The following is a 14,331-nucleotide window of genomic DNA, read 5'->3' as shown; positions in this document are numbered from 1 at the left end:
ATTATTAAAAATACATGGATATCAAGAACCATCCATTCCAGATGCACATTTGTTCTGACAACTCTCTATTATCTGGGATACCCCATTTGTACTTTAATAGCTTTAACCTTATCTTCAATTTTATTTATCAGGGGTAGATATTATGCTTGTAACACATTGTGCCGCAGTACATTTCCAAACTCTGTTAAAATACTTTTATGTGGCAACAGCATGTTGTTCTTGCTCTTGTTTCTGGAGCATATAGATGTTCTGTTGACAGAAGAATATGTGACCTCAGAAAATCTGTGAATTGAGCATGCCTGTCAATGTAATTAAGTTTAGTTATGTTTAATCATTTTGAGAAGTAATTGTCTGTGCTCCTGGTGCTCATTAAATCCTGGTATGTTGGCAGTTGCCAAGAATCAAGCTCTCTTTACATCGAAGTAGCATGAAGTCGAATGAACAAAAATTGCAACTCTTCCTTTAGCTAGTTGTGATTTCTAATTGCAAACTATATTGGCTAGAAATGTTTTCTCTAGCCCACTGTTTAAGATTAGGTTTAGTAGTCTTTTACTAACTCACTTATCTTTACTTTGTATTTTCAGTGTATTAAAAATAACCTTTTATGAAACATAGTTAGAAGGGGAAATTTTACCATATAATTACCTATTATTTTCAGGTCCCTAAAAAGAGACCTGCTGTGATCTGACTCTTGGTTGTTCTGAATCTTTTGAGTGTCATCAGAGAGACACATTTCTGAAATCATATTAAATCTAACAGACATAAAAAAGTAACTTCATATAAATGCATGTCTGAGAAGGGGAAGATGTATTTTCACTTTAAGTATTTTGCAGATCATAAGAAAAAACCTTAGGGTATACTCTCTGCAAATATTTCACATAACTTCATTATATCCTCAGCTGTATCTTAGAAGTCTTTAAGAAACTCAAGAAACCCAGTAAAAATAGCTAGTGTGATGGCTTTTAATCATTAAAGAAACAGTCAATGAATACTGAATGGTTTTATGGTGGCATCTTCAAAAATTAACATTGCAGGTGCAGAAATGGAAGCTGCTGTGTGAGAAACTTTGAATGTTAACAAGAATTGGCTTTTTAAAGAATGGCCAACTGGTTTCACTTTGTAAGGCTTTGAAATGCTTCCATATTTCTTTCAAACAATGAAGGAAAATTGGTCCTGGGAATAAGTTGAATATAGAAACTTGGGGAAATTACCTTTGCTGTTGCCTCTTGAAATAGTCACTTTACTCTCAGCACGGGTTATTGATCATACATGAATGTGTGTATATGAGGACAAATCTATCCCCATCATCTCTTATTAAAAAAGAAATCTATACACTGCAGAGACAAACTCCATTTTTTTCCCTTGAGAATACCATTCTTAATGCAATGAACAGAAGTTACAGTTAAAAATCCTAGAACACCTTTCCCTAGCTTGAGCCTATTTAGATTATCTCAACTAATTAATGTTTCCCTCCTGTTGATGACCATGTTCCCTTTTCCTTCATCTGATAAGGAAATGATGGCAAGTCTGATCAGCGGAGTTCATGACACTTTTGGCAAACGCAAACCTGCATCTCCTACAGGATGGAGCATTTTCATCCAATGGTTTCAGATTTTCATGGGGATGAGGTCTAGGTCAATATGATGGCCCTACTTGAAATGCCCATTTTTACAGATATAGCGAACAAAAAGAAGGTACAAAAATATGTCCTTGTGTGTTTCAGAAGTCTTGTTCTTGGATGCTTGAGTTTCCTATGTAATATCAAATCATCCTTGCACTGTTTTTGAAGCTTGTGTGTTCTGTTTATTGTGATGCCAATTGTGGCCCATAAAGTGAGAAGTACATTTCCAGGAAGTCGGCATGTCTGGGACCATGGTGCGAATTCTGGTTTTTGGTTTCCCTGCATGCAGCGCCGCTTTTTGTGTTCGAGGAGCCAACATGCACACATGCCTGACTTGGGCAACTGTTCAGATTTTTTTGTAGCCCTTCCAATCAAAGGTATATGTGCAATTGAGCAGCTCATTTGCTCTCATAGCTGATGGTGGCCAGGAGGTGTGAAAGCAGCGAGAGACTGGGTAAGAAAGCAAACTCATCTTCCAAGTTCTACATCATGCAGCTACCTTAGGAAGATTCCCAAAACAGTGCTTTGAACAGATGCAAAATACATGTGTTGGGATTTCAAAAAGGAAATCACTCTGTTATCTATTAGCTGATTTCACACAGCTATTTTTGTAATGAAAATCAGTGAGCATTGTAAAGATCTTGCTGCTTTTTGCAATTTTGGCCTCTTGTACATATGTATGTATACAACATAGCCACCACTGGAAGGGTGGTTTTCATAAGCTGAAGAAATTAGCATTTTGTCTTCAAAATCTCTAAAGCTGATTTCAAAACCCCTCCATTAGTAGTATGACCACAGCCATCAACTTCTGATGCAGAATAATTCAAGGATAAAAATCCCCTAGGTACAATATATATTGAGGCCTAAGTTCAAACCAGGATGAGAGAAAATGTATCTGATTGCTTGTCTCCCCAAATGCTCAGTTTTTAAAGAAAAAAAGCATGGTTTGATTTTTGGGGAGAGGAAGGGGGCCACTGTGGCAGTTGCCATGGAATGGCAGGAGTGGAAGGTAGTTGGTAATCATTACTCATACTTTCAGTCCAATCCCAACAGAAAATTCATGCAATTGTTCAATGTTTGTGGAAGATTTGAATGGTATTTTTTCTTCCAGAAGAATGCAAGTGGATGCTAGTAATCATGTATTCCTATGATTTATCACCTAGAAAACATTGTACATTGTGATCTCTAGCAGATGGGCTTTGGAGTAGTTCAGGGCACTGTTATTCAAAACACACTCATCTCAAAGAAACAACTGCTTTCTACTGCTGCTGTCTGTAAATGTAATCCTATTTTTAATATGGAATATATGTATTATATATATGACATGGTTCATTTATTTATTTTGATCTGGTGATGACATTCATCACTCTCAGAGATGAGTATGGGATCACCAGTCTGACTGTGTGTATATAAGCAGCGTATGCGAAATAATTTTGTTAAGCAGCCTGTAAAAATTAAAAATCTTGGAAAGGGAATGTTAGTATTAACCAAGTTGTTGAGCTCCACTGGAAGAAAACCAAGCAGAAATGACCAGAAGCTCAACAGAGCCCCATACCCACTTCTTGCATGGAGGCAATTCCAGCTGAATGTCGTGATAGCTTCTCATTAGCTCTGATTTGCATTGCCCAGGCAGTTCCCACTTGCACAGCATGTCATTAATTGCAGGAGAGCTGCCTGCCTCAAGGTTTACTCAGCATCCATAGGACATGAAGGATTTTTCCTTTATTTTAATCATGAAAACTTCTTTTTAGCAGTTGATGACATCCAAAAGCCTGGGGAGTAGTCTACAATTAACATCTTTTTTTTTTTTTTTTTTTTTTTTTTTTTACTTTGTAGGAGGGGGATTAAAAACACGGTACTCTCAAAATCATGTATAGCCTCTGCAGTCCAAGTGTCATTTTCTTCCAGATGTGACATGCATTTAGGGAATCTCAGAGCTGACATGGGAAAATAGCATGTTTCTCAGCAGTGGTTTCCTTGATTCATTTGTGCCTGGAGGGGACTGTTCTGCATTGAAAGCATGACAAGCCTGTGGGGAGTTCTGCTAATTATTGTGCTTCCCTTGCAGATAGCCCAGCCTATGGTGACCCTACCAGAGCTGGTGGCTCCAGCAGTGTGGACCTGTTTCTGGACCCCTGCTCTCTTCCTGTGCCTTTTGAGAAGGGCATCAGTGAAACTGTAGCCCTTCAGAAGTTCATAAGAATTTTGCAAATTAATCTAATTAATTAGATTAATTATTCAGTGTATTAATCTATCACTCAGAGAAGGCACCAGAACTGGTAGACTACAGGTTACAGAAAGCCTAAACCTACCAGTGAGCGCTACTGCCCAGTCCTGGATTTCACTTTATTGTGTTGATTCTGGAGTTCTGCATCCCCTATGGATGGCCCAAAATTCAAGTGTAAGAGCTGTGAGTCTTGGCTAACACAGCAAAGGAGCTGCAAAACCACAAGGCTTAAAGCATGTAAAGTGCTGAACCTAGTATGAACCTGTAACCAGGTCAGGCTGTGGATGGAGACCTGCTTGCATAGTTACTGGTAGAGAGGCACAAGAAAGGAGTAAAGACCAAAGGGTCTGCACAGTATGTGCAGTTCCTGCATGCAGAGGTGTGACCTTGTGCAGCTTTGTTTTGTGCTATTACACTGAGGCCCTGGGGCTTAGGGGGAGGGGGTATTTGTTGTCTTTCCTCCAACTGAAGGAAACATCCTCTCAAAAGTACTGAGACAGCTTTTGGTGTAAAACATACAGATAGTTTTGATCAGGAAAAGAAATTGTGTTGTGTTGATGCTTGCAAATGAAGGAAGCCAGTGGGAGAGGACTTACAACACAGATTTTCTTTGTAGTCATCTGGGAAAAATCTATAAGGCTTACCTGCAGATGAAAAGGGAAGCATATGACAAGGGCCCTGAATATTTGCAACAGGATATGGTTAGCAGTGTCTCTGGAGACAACTGTGACTTCACTGATGAAGGGCAGGAAGCTGCCTCAAGCCCACCACCCTGTGCCTCCAGAAGCAACCCCGGTCACCTGCAGTGCAGGATATGACGCCAGTGTTTCACTTTGCAATGAAAGGCAGAGATATCTAATCACACTTCTGATAGACACAGGGAACTGTGTCTCTGCCAGCTGCAGAGTATTTGGTGGGGTTTTTTTTTTAAAAATTAAAGTACTGTTCAGTTGCAGTAACGTGTTTTTTCCTTGTGATGCAAAAGCATCTAAACCCAATTTTAGTCTGTGCCAAGGTATGTGATGTGCCCAGCACACAAAGTCACTTTAAATCACACATGTGATGTCACCCATAGCACACAAAGTCACTTTAAATTTGCACAAAGTTTCAGTATAGGATTTCAGATAAATACTGCATCCTGGATACCATCATAACTTCAATAAAGCTTTGATTCCTATTTTGCTCTGTCAGGAACATGTAATAACAAAGGTAGACCTGAAATACCAAAACTGAAAAATATCTGCTACCTGCAGCAAATTCTGCAAAATAAAAGGTAACAAAAAGGTACATGAAAGAATGAAAGAGGCAGAGGAATTTAAAAAAAAAAAAAGGTAAGGGGTCAGTTGAGTCAGATGCATAGGGAAGTTCCACCAGACTTTCATGTTTTGTTACCTGTTGTCTCTTGTTAACATATTGTGAGCAGATAAAGACATCCTCTCACATGGTGATTATTTCCTTCTGGGACAGAGGAATTCTCCTGTAGTTCCTAAACAAAGCCTTGCCAAAACCAGGGGAGAGGTTGGTGTAGAGTTCAGAGAATCTATATTTGTCTTTACAGGGGAGTTACTGCATCTTTTAACATTTGGAGTGCAAAATGCTGGCTACTAACAAGAACAGATAGGCGTTGCCTTCTCTGCCTCCAAAGGTGTCACACTGCAAAACTATGTTGTGAAACATGAGTGCAACTGCAAAGATAATGTCTCAGTGGTTGCTACAGTTTCTAATGCAATACTTGAGAAAAGTTTTTGCATTCAGCAGAAAACACTTTGAGTGAGAATGTTACAAATGATATTTAAGATGCTTGAAATTAAAAATAAAACAAGAATTCACTTTAAACATTTGGAATGCTAACTGATTTTTTAATCACTGGAATTAAAGCAAGTGTCTTCACTGTGGTCAATTGTGCTTTGAAAATACATTTTGACGGCATTTAAAAACCATGTTATTAGTATAATAAGCATGACAGGAAAATATGCAGAAAAATTATCCACCCACAGTTATAAAAAGTAAAAAAACAGACTCCCTCTACATCAGTGCAGAGGTCTGGAGACAAGCTGCATTAATCCTGAGCTTATAATGCTTAGAGACCACTAACATTGCAGAGCTCCTGTTAGTGCAGGGTATGTAAGTACATGTATATTTTAAAATATATGTGTCTGTGTGTTTGTGTGTCTACATATGTATGTTGTGTATATGAATTCTGCTTCTGTGTCACCAGGGGTCCAGACTGATGTTACAAAGTAGCCCACGAGTGCTTGGGATTGTCCTGCAGGCAAGCCACTGTTTCCTTTCATTCAAAGTATACACTGATGGAGCAAAATTAGCCTTTTACCTTGATGCATTAAGGGCAAAAGCAGGATGGGAAATGAACTGGAGGCAGATAAGCACACCTACACATATGGGGACAATAGAGGGAAGCACATATTATGAAGGATGTCACTGTTATGGTAACTATCAAGGCTGGTGCCACTGAAATGGAAAGATGAAAACCAGATGTTGGTAAAGGGAATGTGCGTTATTCAAAGTACACAGGAACAAACAACAGGGCTGTGTCATTTTTCCAGTGATCTTAAAAATATTTCACAGTGATGGATTATTTCACTTGTTTTTGAAAAGTGCTTCAGTACTGCTTGTGTGCTTCTAGAGAAAAAAGAAAGGCTAAATGAAAAGCATTCATTCATTTGCTTTGCTTTAGTTTGTGTTGTTCCCCTTTTTGATTTGTCCAAGTCCCTCAATAGGAGATGGAAAGATTACTGAAACATAATTGTCTTTTTTCTAATGAATACACATTAAAAAAAAAGCTGTTAATTGGTAACATCTTTTAGCTGGCATATGGCTAGCTAATAATGCAGGCTTAATTAGCAAATCTGGGGAAGAATAACTTCCTAATATGGAATTAAAAAGGCCTGTCATTGTTTTTCATCAAGATTGACGATATTGCTTGGACCTGAAATTTAGCAACCTTCTTTTTTTTTTCTCAGTCCCAGTGGATGAGCTGTGTTTTTAGATGTATTTATTTTAAAAATGCTATATGCAGCACTTGAAACTTTTAATTTCCACAAACTACTTATTTGTTTCTTATCTTCAGACTTGCTCTGTGGATCCCTACAATCTGTGGACTACTGCAGAGGCACCCACTAATGGTGGATAAGAACAGTAGCCAAGTACATGCTGCACAGCAATCTATGAATTTGGGTTTTTAAACCAGACTGTACATCCACTGATAAATGAAATGTTTAGGGAGCAGGCAAAACCTCTCTTGCTCCTTCAAGACCATTTCCTCAATTTTCTGTTTAGTTTTCTCCCCCAGTGACCCTGATATGTCTCCAAGAGGAAGAAAGGGCACAGTCCATCCGCTAAGCAAGAGGTTCCTGCTGCTGTGATGTGTTCTGTATGTCTTATCAGCAGCATGTTATTTCAGGGGTCCAGCATCATTTTTCCTCTGATAGGCAGCCTCTCAGTGACTGAGCTGTACAGTTTGGCAAATGCTGAGCTGTCAAGTTGTGCTAATGATTTGGAAAGAGATGGATGTAAGTTTAATTGCAGTAATTAAAGGAGAAAGCTGTGTTATTCCCTTGCTTGTATGAAGGTGAACATCCTTGAAACCTTGGAAGCAGCGCACTCATAACCAAGGATATAGATACCCAGGCTTGTGTACCATTGGGGTTCAAGAAGAGGGTTTCCTAGGGAGCAGTGGGTGCTGCCAAGGGCAGTGTTGAATGAAGCCTTACAGCTCAACTTCATTGCTCTCTAGGAGTGCTGTGATAGGGGCAACATGAGAGTTGCTGAGTTTTATTATGCCACTGGTGTAGTTCTCCTTTTATTAATGAATTGCTTGTCAGTCTTTTATCTCTTCAGTTCAGTATTGTCATGTCCTATAATGTTTTATTTAAAGCTGCATTGTTCTTAGAGTAATCTATCTGTAGACCCAAATAGTTTTGTATAAATATGTCATCATCAGAACTCTTACTTTCAAGCCTGAGTTTATTACTGAGCTCATTTTAAATTTCTTTTTATTGATGTAATTATGGCTAAAAAGTTCAAACAAAGGACAAGCATAATTATATAAAGAAATCATCCAGAGAGCTGCCTATTTGTTTTTCATTTTATCATTGTAAGAGCATTTGTATGCCTCAACATTTAGCAGCATATACCCTTGACAGAACATCAGTGCTATTGACAAATTATGCTGACCTTCAGGGCAGTCAGCACCCTCTAGATATTTTTAGGTATTTGGCTAACTTTCTCAAAGCACCTGATGTTTTGTTTATGCAGTAAATTTCACAGGCAGGGAGGCAGGTATATTTCTGGGAAGATCAAACCCATTTTCCCTTGTCATAACTGAACTCCTGCACTCACCACATCAAGCTATTTATAAAAAAAACCTTCTCATCTAGCATGTCTTTCCTTCATTTGTAGCAATAAAGGGAGGCATGGCAGGTCTGTCTGTACTCTCATATGCTGCTTAGCCTCCTCGCACTGGGATGTTGTCAGCATCTCTGATTTTTGGGTAATTGGCACAAAAGAGAAACTTGTGCAGCTGAGCTCAGAGGGAAGGTGTGTTTGTGGGGGATCACAACATCCGCGGCTTCCTTCCGAGGGCTCTTTCCTTTGGCAAAGTTTGCACTCACAAGCCGCAATGCCCGCCTTCAGGAGGAGTAAAGCCAGAGCTAAGAGTTTAGCGCTGGCTCGCAAGACCCAGCAGCAGGCAGCAGCAGCTTACGGCTCCCTGCACAGGATGCTCTCTGTGGTGAGTTCTGCAGCTTCTGCCGTGGCTTCAGCCGGGGGTGCTGCCTAATTAGGCTGGGGTTGGGGTTAGGATGGGGCTGCAGGAGCATCCAAGCTGCCTGTACCTAATAAATAATGACTGTCCCAGCATTAGTCATCAAATAATGGGTTCTCACAGTGTGTAGTTGGGGGCTGAGTTTGTACCAGTGCTCTGCATGGGAAAAGGTTTGGGGTTTCTGAAGTTTGGGGGAGGGAAGGGTGGGTTGGTTGCCTGCACTGTTTGCTGCTGGGCTCGAGCAAATTGTTATTTCTTGCATCTCTCAGAGAAAGGACTAAGATCCATATTTTGACAAGAAGTGGGAAGGTTTTAAAAAGATTCCTCATGGAAATTTGGAAATAACTGCAGCATGAATATTTTAACTGTTTTTCTGTTTTTTCACAATTGAGTTAGTATTGTGGAAATAAGGAGGGGAAAAATATTATTTATAATCAAGGTAAAGCTGGCAAAATATATGTATTACACAGATGGCTGTATATATGTGTATATATATATATACACATGCATGTATGTATATATGTGTTACACAGGTTGCAGAAAAATAACATGAGCCTCCTGCATTAAAATTGACAACATCAGGATAAGGACCTGGGGTAGGAAGAACTGACAGCTTTTTACAAAACCAGGGTTTGGGAAAATTTTTATTGTGTGCTTTGATGTTGCCTCATAAGACTCTCCTTTTTGTGACCTGGGCTGTCAGGGTTCCTCTTTTTGTTTTCCTGATGCTCTCATCTTTACATTTTGTACAGTCAGGATTTAGTGTCCTGTGATGGAAATCACTTCTGCTTTGCTTTTGACTTTGGTATGAGTTGGGTCAGATGACTTTGGAGACTGATTCTAGAGAAGCTGAGCACTGCATCCATGAACTCCGTGGTTGCTGCTTGTCTTGGGGACAGGGTCAATGCAGGCTCTTGGGCCCAGATCCCTACTGCATGACTTGGTTTGTATCTAACAAGAGTTTTAGTTAAGTACCTCAGTCACCACTGATGGTTCTTCTGTGCTCAAAGAGAAAGATGGGCATCTCTCTGCATGGCAGGTGAAAGGGAAGATTTGCCTCCATGCAAATATCAATATCTCAGGCACCACATAGGAGGGTTACATCTTGGCTGTTTTACACAGCTGTATGTTCAGCCTTCTTTCAGGCCTTACCCTGTGCTCTTTGGAAAGACTTACTGGGTCAGCAGCCCCTCCCTCCTCTTACAGTATTTGTGATAATTCTAAATGAGGTTGGTGACATCGAATTCTGTTAACAGGGTGATTTGCTAATGTTAATCTCTCTAAAATTGGGAAATTCTAACTCAAGGACAAAAGTTCCTTGTTAATGAACCTTTTGTATCATCTAGTAATGTCTAGCAGGGCACCTTCTCATCCTGTGGTGCAGAGGATTTGCTTTTCCCTCCTTAAAACATAACTCCAACTATGATTTACGTATTTCTATGAAGCAACTGAGTAGACACCAAAAAATTGCCCTTCTTTTAGCAAAGTTTTAAATATTTTCATTAAAAGACATGCAAGAGACAGAATGAAACAAAGCAGATCCCTATAATTTTATTGTCAGTCAGGAACAAGTTCATACTGAGTGGCCTTGGAGTTGGGAAAAGAAGGAGAAGAAGCAGAAGATAACTAATGGCTGAGGCTACTGCTTTGGTTTAACTTCTATTGCTGAAAGCTGAGCAGCACTTTTGCCCAGACTTTTGTGGTGAAAATGCCACAAAGTATTTTTCAGTAAAGATCTGCTGTCATTTTTTCAGTTTCAATGAACAAATTACAGGAGTGAGGTACTGTATTGATCTCTAACATAAAGCAACTTTTTTTCTGTGGTCTTTAAGGAAGCTAGAGCCTTCAACTTTCTAGCCTTTTATATTGCTTGGTTACAAAGTACTTCCCAGTCTGAAGAGATGCCAGAGATGCCCACAGAGTTATACACACAAAGTAAAAGGGATGGACATCTCCAAGAGCTTTCCTTTTGCACAGAGAGAGGGATGTAAAGGTGTCTCAGACTAGTTGTTCGATGCTCAAAATTCCATGTAATTGTACTTCTTCTGCTGACTGGTGCATTCAGTCTTCCTGGAAATACATCCATCAGACAGAGCTGATGTGTTAGCTGTTCATTTTTGGAGGGCACAAGTCTAATCCATTTCTGCAGGATGTTTCTGAGCATGTTTCCTTTTAGGGTAGAGAGTTCAAAGGATTGGTGATCCAGCCCATAGTGTGTGTCCTGCACAAGGATACTGAATCCTGAATGCTTTTCAAAGGACAGGCATAGCTTTCACTTCACCAAGGAGTCTTTCTTAAGTTGTGTAGAGTTTTCTAAGTCTACTAAAATATTCCTTTCCATCACTGTTTCAAACAAACCCTGACAGACTGGGGTAAATGAGGGTAAAGTAAACAGCAGCATGCAGAGACCCTGTAACACTAATTGACCTTGTGCAGCATTTATGCTCAATCAGTATAATTCAGTAGAAAGTCACAGGATAACCATGAAATCATTGTGCTAGTTCTTAACCACTGCTGATTAATGTCTTCTGCTCTCTCACTGATTAATTTTATGGGGTTTTGTTACTCTGGTGGGGATAGCACAACCTCAAATGATGACATGCTTGTCTGCAAGGAGCAAAGAAAATCTGTAAGACATCCTTGTAAGAGTATCTTTTTGCTCACTTTAGGGGAATAATCTGTAATATTTCTTATTGCAACTATTATTGAAAATGGAATGTGCTGCATCTCCATCTGAGCACCTCTGTGGTTGCTGGCTGCCGTGGGTCAAGGTGACATCTCTGTGGGCTGGAAATTTCCATTCAAAGGTTACTTTGAGCAGTTCACATTCACAGAGATTACTCCTTGCAGAAGGACATGGAGCCTTAAGTCTGAGTCTCAAACATGCAGGGAAGAAAGAAATGTTTCTCCAGACTACTTATATACATCCTTCTGTTTTCTAAGAGGCCAGGAGATGTTGGTCAGGAGGTTGCTTCCCCTGACTGGTAGATCTGTAAAACAGTTTATACAACTTTGTTGGAAAATCTTGAATATGGCAAATAAACCATAAGGTTTATTAAGCACAGTGCTCCTTAGCTTCCTTCTCCTTGAAATATATGTGGGGTTTTTTTTCCCTTTAAGCCCTGCATAAACTCCATTTTTCTTTCCCACCTCTAGCACTGTTAGTCTAAATTTCTTGATATTTAGCCTTATCTGTCTGCTGTTCAGTGCCAAAGGTAAGCTGACACTGCTTGTAGTCCCCTGTACTTGTTGCTGAAAGTGGCATACATAAGCTCAAGTAATGGATTTTGGAGGAAGTTTGCTGCTTCTATTGTAGTTTCTCCTCAGCTTTTATCTGTTCCCAGCTATGCTGCAGCCTTGTCTGCAGTCACTTATCTGGACTTTTCTTTTTTACTGATTTAACTGTTTTTATTCTGATAAGCTGCACACTATAAAGGTTGGCATAAATAATTTTTTTACCATTTACAAAGTACAAACAGTCTTGGTCCTGCGCAAATAAAATCAGCTCTGTGCTTGAGGAATTGATGAGTTTTATCTGAGAGTCATAGCTGCCGGTATTAACCATTGCAATGTCAAGGGTTAATTCCCTCAGAGCAAATTCAGGGTTAATTCCTTCCTTAATTCAAGATAGATGTGGATGTGTGTAGTATCAAGAGGGAGTTCCTTTTGAGATTTCTGGGCTTAAGGGTGCTGGACTACCAAGTTTTGATTTGACATCCAGAACGTCCAGATGGCTTTGAAATCCCAGCTGCAGGGCAATCCCAGATCAAGGACAGAGGCTGAGCCTCTCCTGCCCACACATGCCAGATGTAAAAGAGCTGGTCCTAGGGGCTGTCACTTGAGACTTTCTGGAGAGGATCCGTTTTAAACAGTTTAAAAGAGCAGGAAATTGTTTCATGTCAAAGGCAGAAAGTAGCATCCAGAACACTTGGGAAAAAGGGTAGAGATCCTGACCTGGGTGGTAAGAAAGTTTTGGGAAGAAACATGGAGGAAGAATTGTTTTATGCTTCTCTACTTATTTGTTGCTATGTTCTCATTTATACTAGGCTCCTTGTCAAGAACCAGTGGTTCCACTGGCAAAATGGGTTCCTTCATCTTCCATGGTCTATGCAATGCATATGAGTGAATGTGAATCACTTTTGTCCTGTGATCAAGTAGCATTTCATGCTTGCTTTGACCCACGTGTAAATACCACAGTGGGTACAAAGAGTGAGGTCTGGATATTGCGTGGTCTGAAGACTCTTCCCTCTTGTAAAGGGAAGGACACAGAGCAGCAAGACTTAAGGAAAAGACAAGATCCTGTGAGCAGGGAGGTCAAGGACAATATTTTTAATGCCAAATTTGCAAACATATCCAGGAATGTATTAAAGTTTATAAGAATCAGTGCTTGTCGGCAGTACAGAGAGGTAATCCTTGGGCTTAGGCCAGCTATGCAGAACAATTTCTGACAGCAAAATTATATTGCTTAGGTGATCAAAAAGTATTTATATGGAGGAGTATAATCTATTTCCATATGCTTTCCCATACAGTGATTCTCGGTGACAGATGCAGCACTGACCCCAGAACTTAAGGGGATGTAGAAATAGCACATTCCCCAATGTCTGCCTGCTCTATATGCAAGGGTGGTTGAGGAGGAATAGAGGACTTCTAACTCTTCTTTGTAAAACTGTGTCTGATGATGATGCTTGTGACTTGGTTTAAACAGGCTGCCTTGCATCCTTGATCCCTGTGTCCTTGATCAGTCATCAGGCTGATGTAAATCAAGCTGCCCATGTGCCTCTTGAGCTGTAGAGAGTGTAAAATCTGAAACATTCTGATATAAATACAAACCTTTCTGACATCAGAAACAAAGAAAACAAAAGTGAAGTGCTTTGGCATTCAGTTGTTTAGAAACTGCTTTAAAATAACCCACATACACACAAACACCCACACACCACTTCCTAAAGGATTTGTTTGCAAGCCACTAATTAATTTCAGTGTCACAAACTGACTACAATTTTTAAATTTATTCCATCAGTGTGGAGCTGTAATTCTAACAAACACCATTCAATTCATATAGCAATTTTTGGGGTCCTAATAAGTGTTGGAAATACTAAATGTATCTAAATTTCATAGTTCTGCAAACTGTCATTATACTGGATTATGAAGAGGGTTCCACATATCAGTGAGGAAAGTAACTTCATTTTTTTTAGAGTGGTGGCATTTTTCAAAACTGGGAGCTGGGAAGCTACTGAGTAATATGGACTACATGGCAAATATCTGACATTTTAACATTTATTTTCATCATATAGGTGTTTAATTACAGGAATGGTTGAGATTAAATATTGCTAGTCCATTTAGCCTCCAATTTACTGAAAGACTTTGTATAGCTCAGTTCATTTTCAGATTAACTTTTGCATTTGTTCATTTGATGGCCTAATATGTTGGTGAACCAAGCTACAGAGGTAATCAGTGGTGAATCAGGACACCCAAAAAGGATGACTTGAAACAGCTTGTGGAATAAATAAAGTACAAATTAAGACAACTCTGAAATGCACTCATGTTCTGATATCACTATAAAAGGACTTACATGTGAAATAAGGCAGCCTTCATGTAGTCCTCATTTGAATGCACTTGCTAAATACAAGGTGATAAATGTCACAGCTTATGCAACTGTCCAGTTTGTGCAAGTGTCTGAATGACAGAAGGACTGAAGAATTG

General features: G+C 39.5%; 1 protein-coding gene across 3 annotated transcripts in view; it reads left to right on the top strand.

The window, feature by feature from the left end:
- Positions 1-14,331, top strand: part of TIAM2 (TIAM Rac1 associated GEF 2) — a 165,754-nt gene that overhangs the window by 137,697 nt on the left and 13,726 nt on the right. Inside the window, exon 1 of one of the 3 annotated variants that reach the window (XM_066546940.1) lies at positions 8,498-8,598. The exons of the other annotated variants lie outside the window; for them this stretch is intronic. Within the exon in view, the coding sequence (XP_066403037.1) occupies positions 8,587-8,598 (12 nt within the window). The 5' untranslated portion in view covers positions 8,498-8,586. Of the gene's footprint in view, positions 1-8,497; positions 8,599-14,331 lie in introns of those variants that run through there. 3 annotated transcript variants of the gene reach the window in all.

Source organism: Molothrus aeneus, chromosome 3, assembly GCF_037042795.1.
Source record: "Molothrus aeneus isolate 106 chromosome 3, BPBGC_Maene_1.0, whole genome shotgun sequence".
NCBI lineage: Eukaryota > Metazoa > Chordata > Aves > Passeriformes > Icteridae > Molothrus > Molothrus aeneus.
This window is presented reverse-complemented; position numbering and strand designations above follow the sequence as displayed.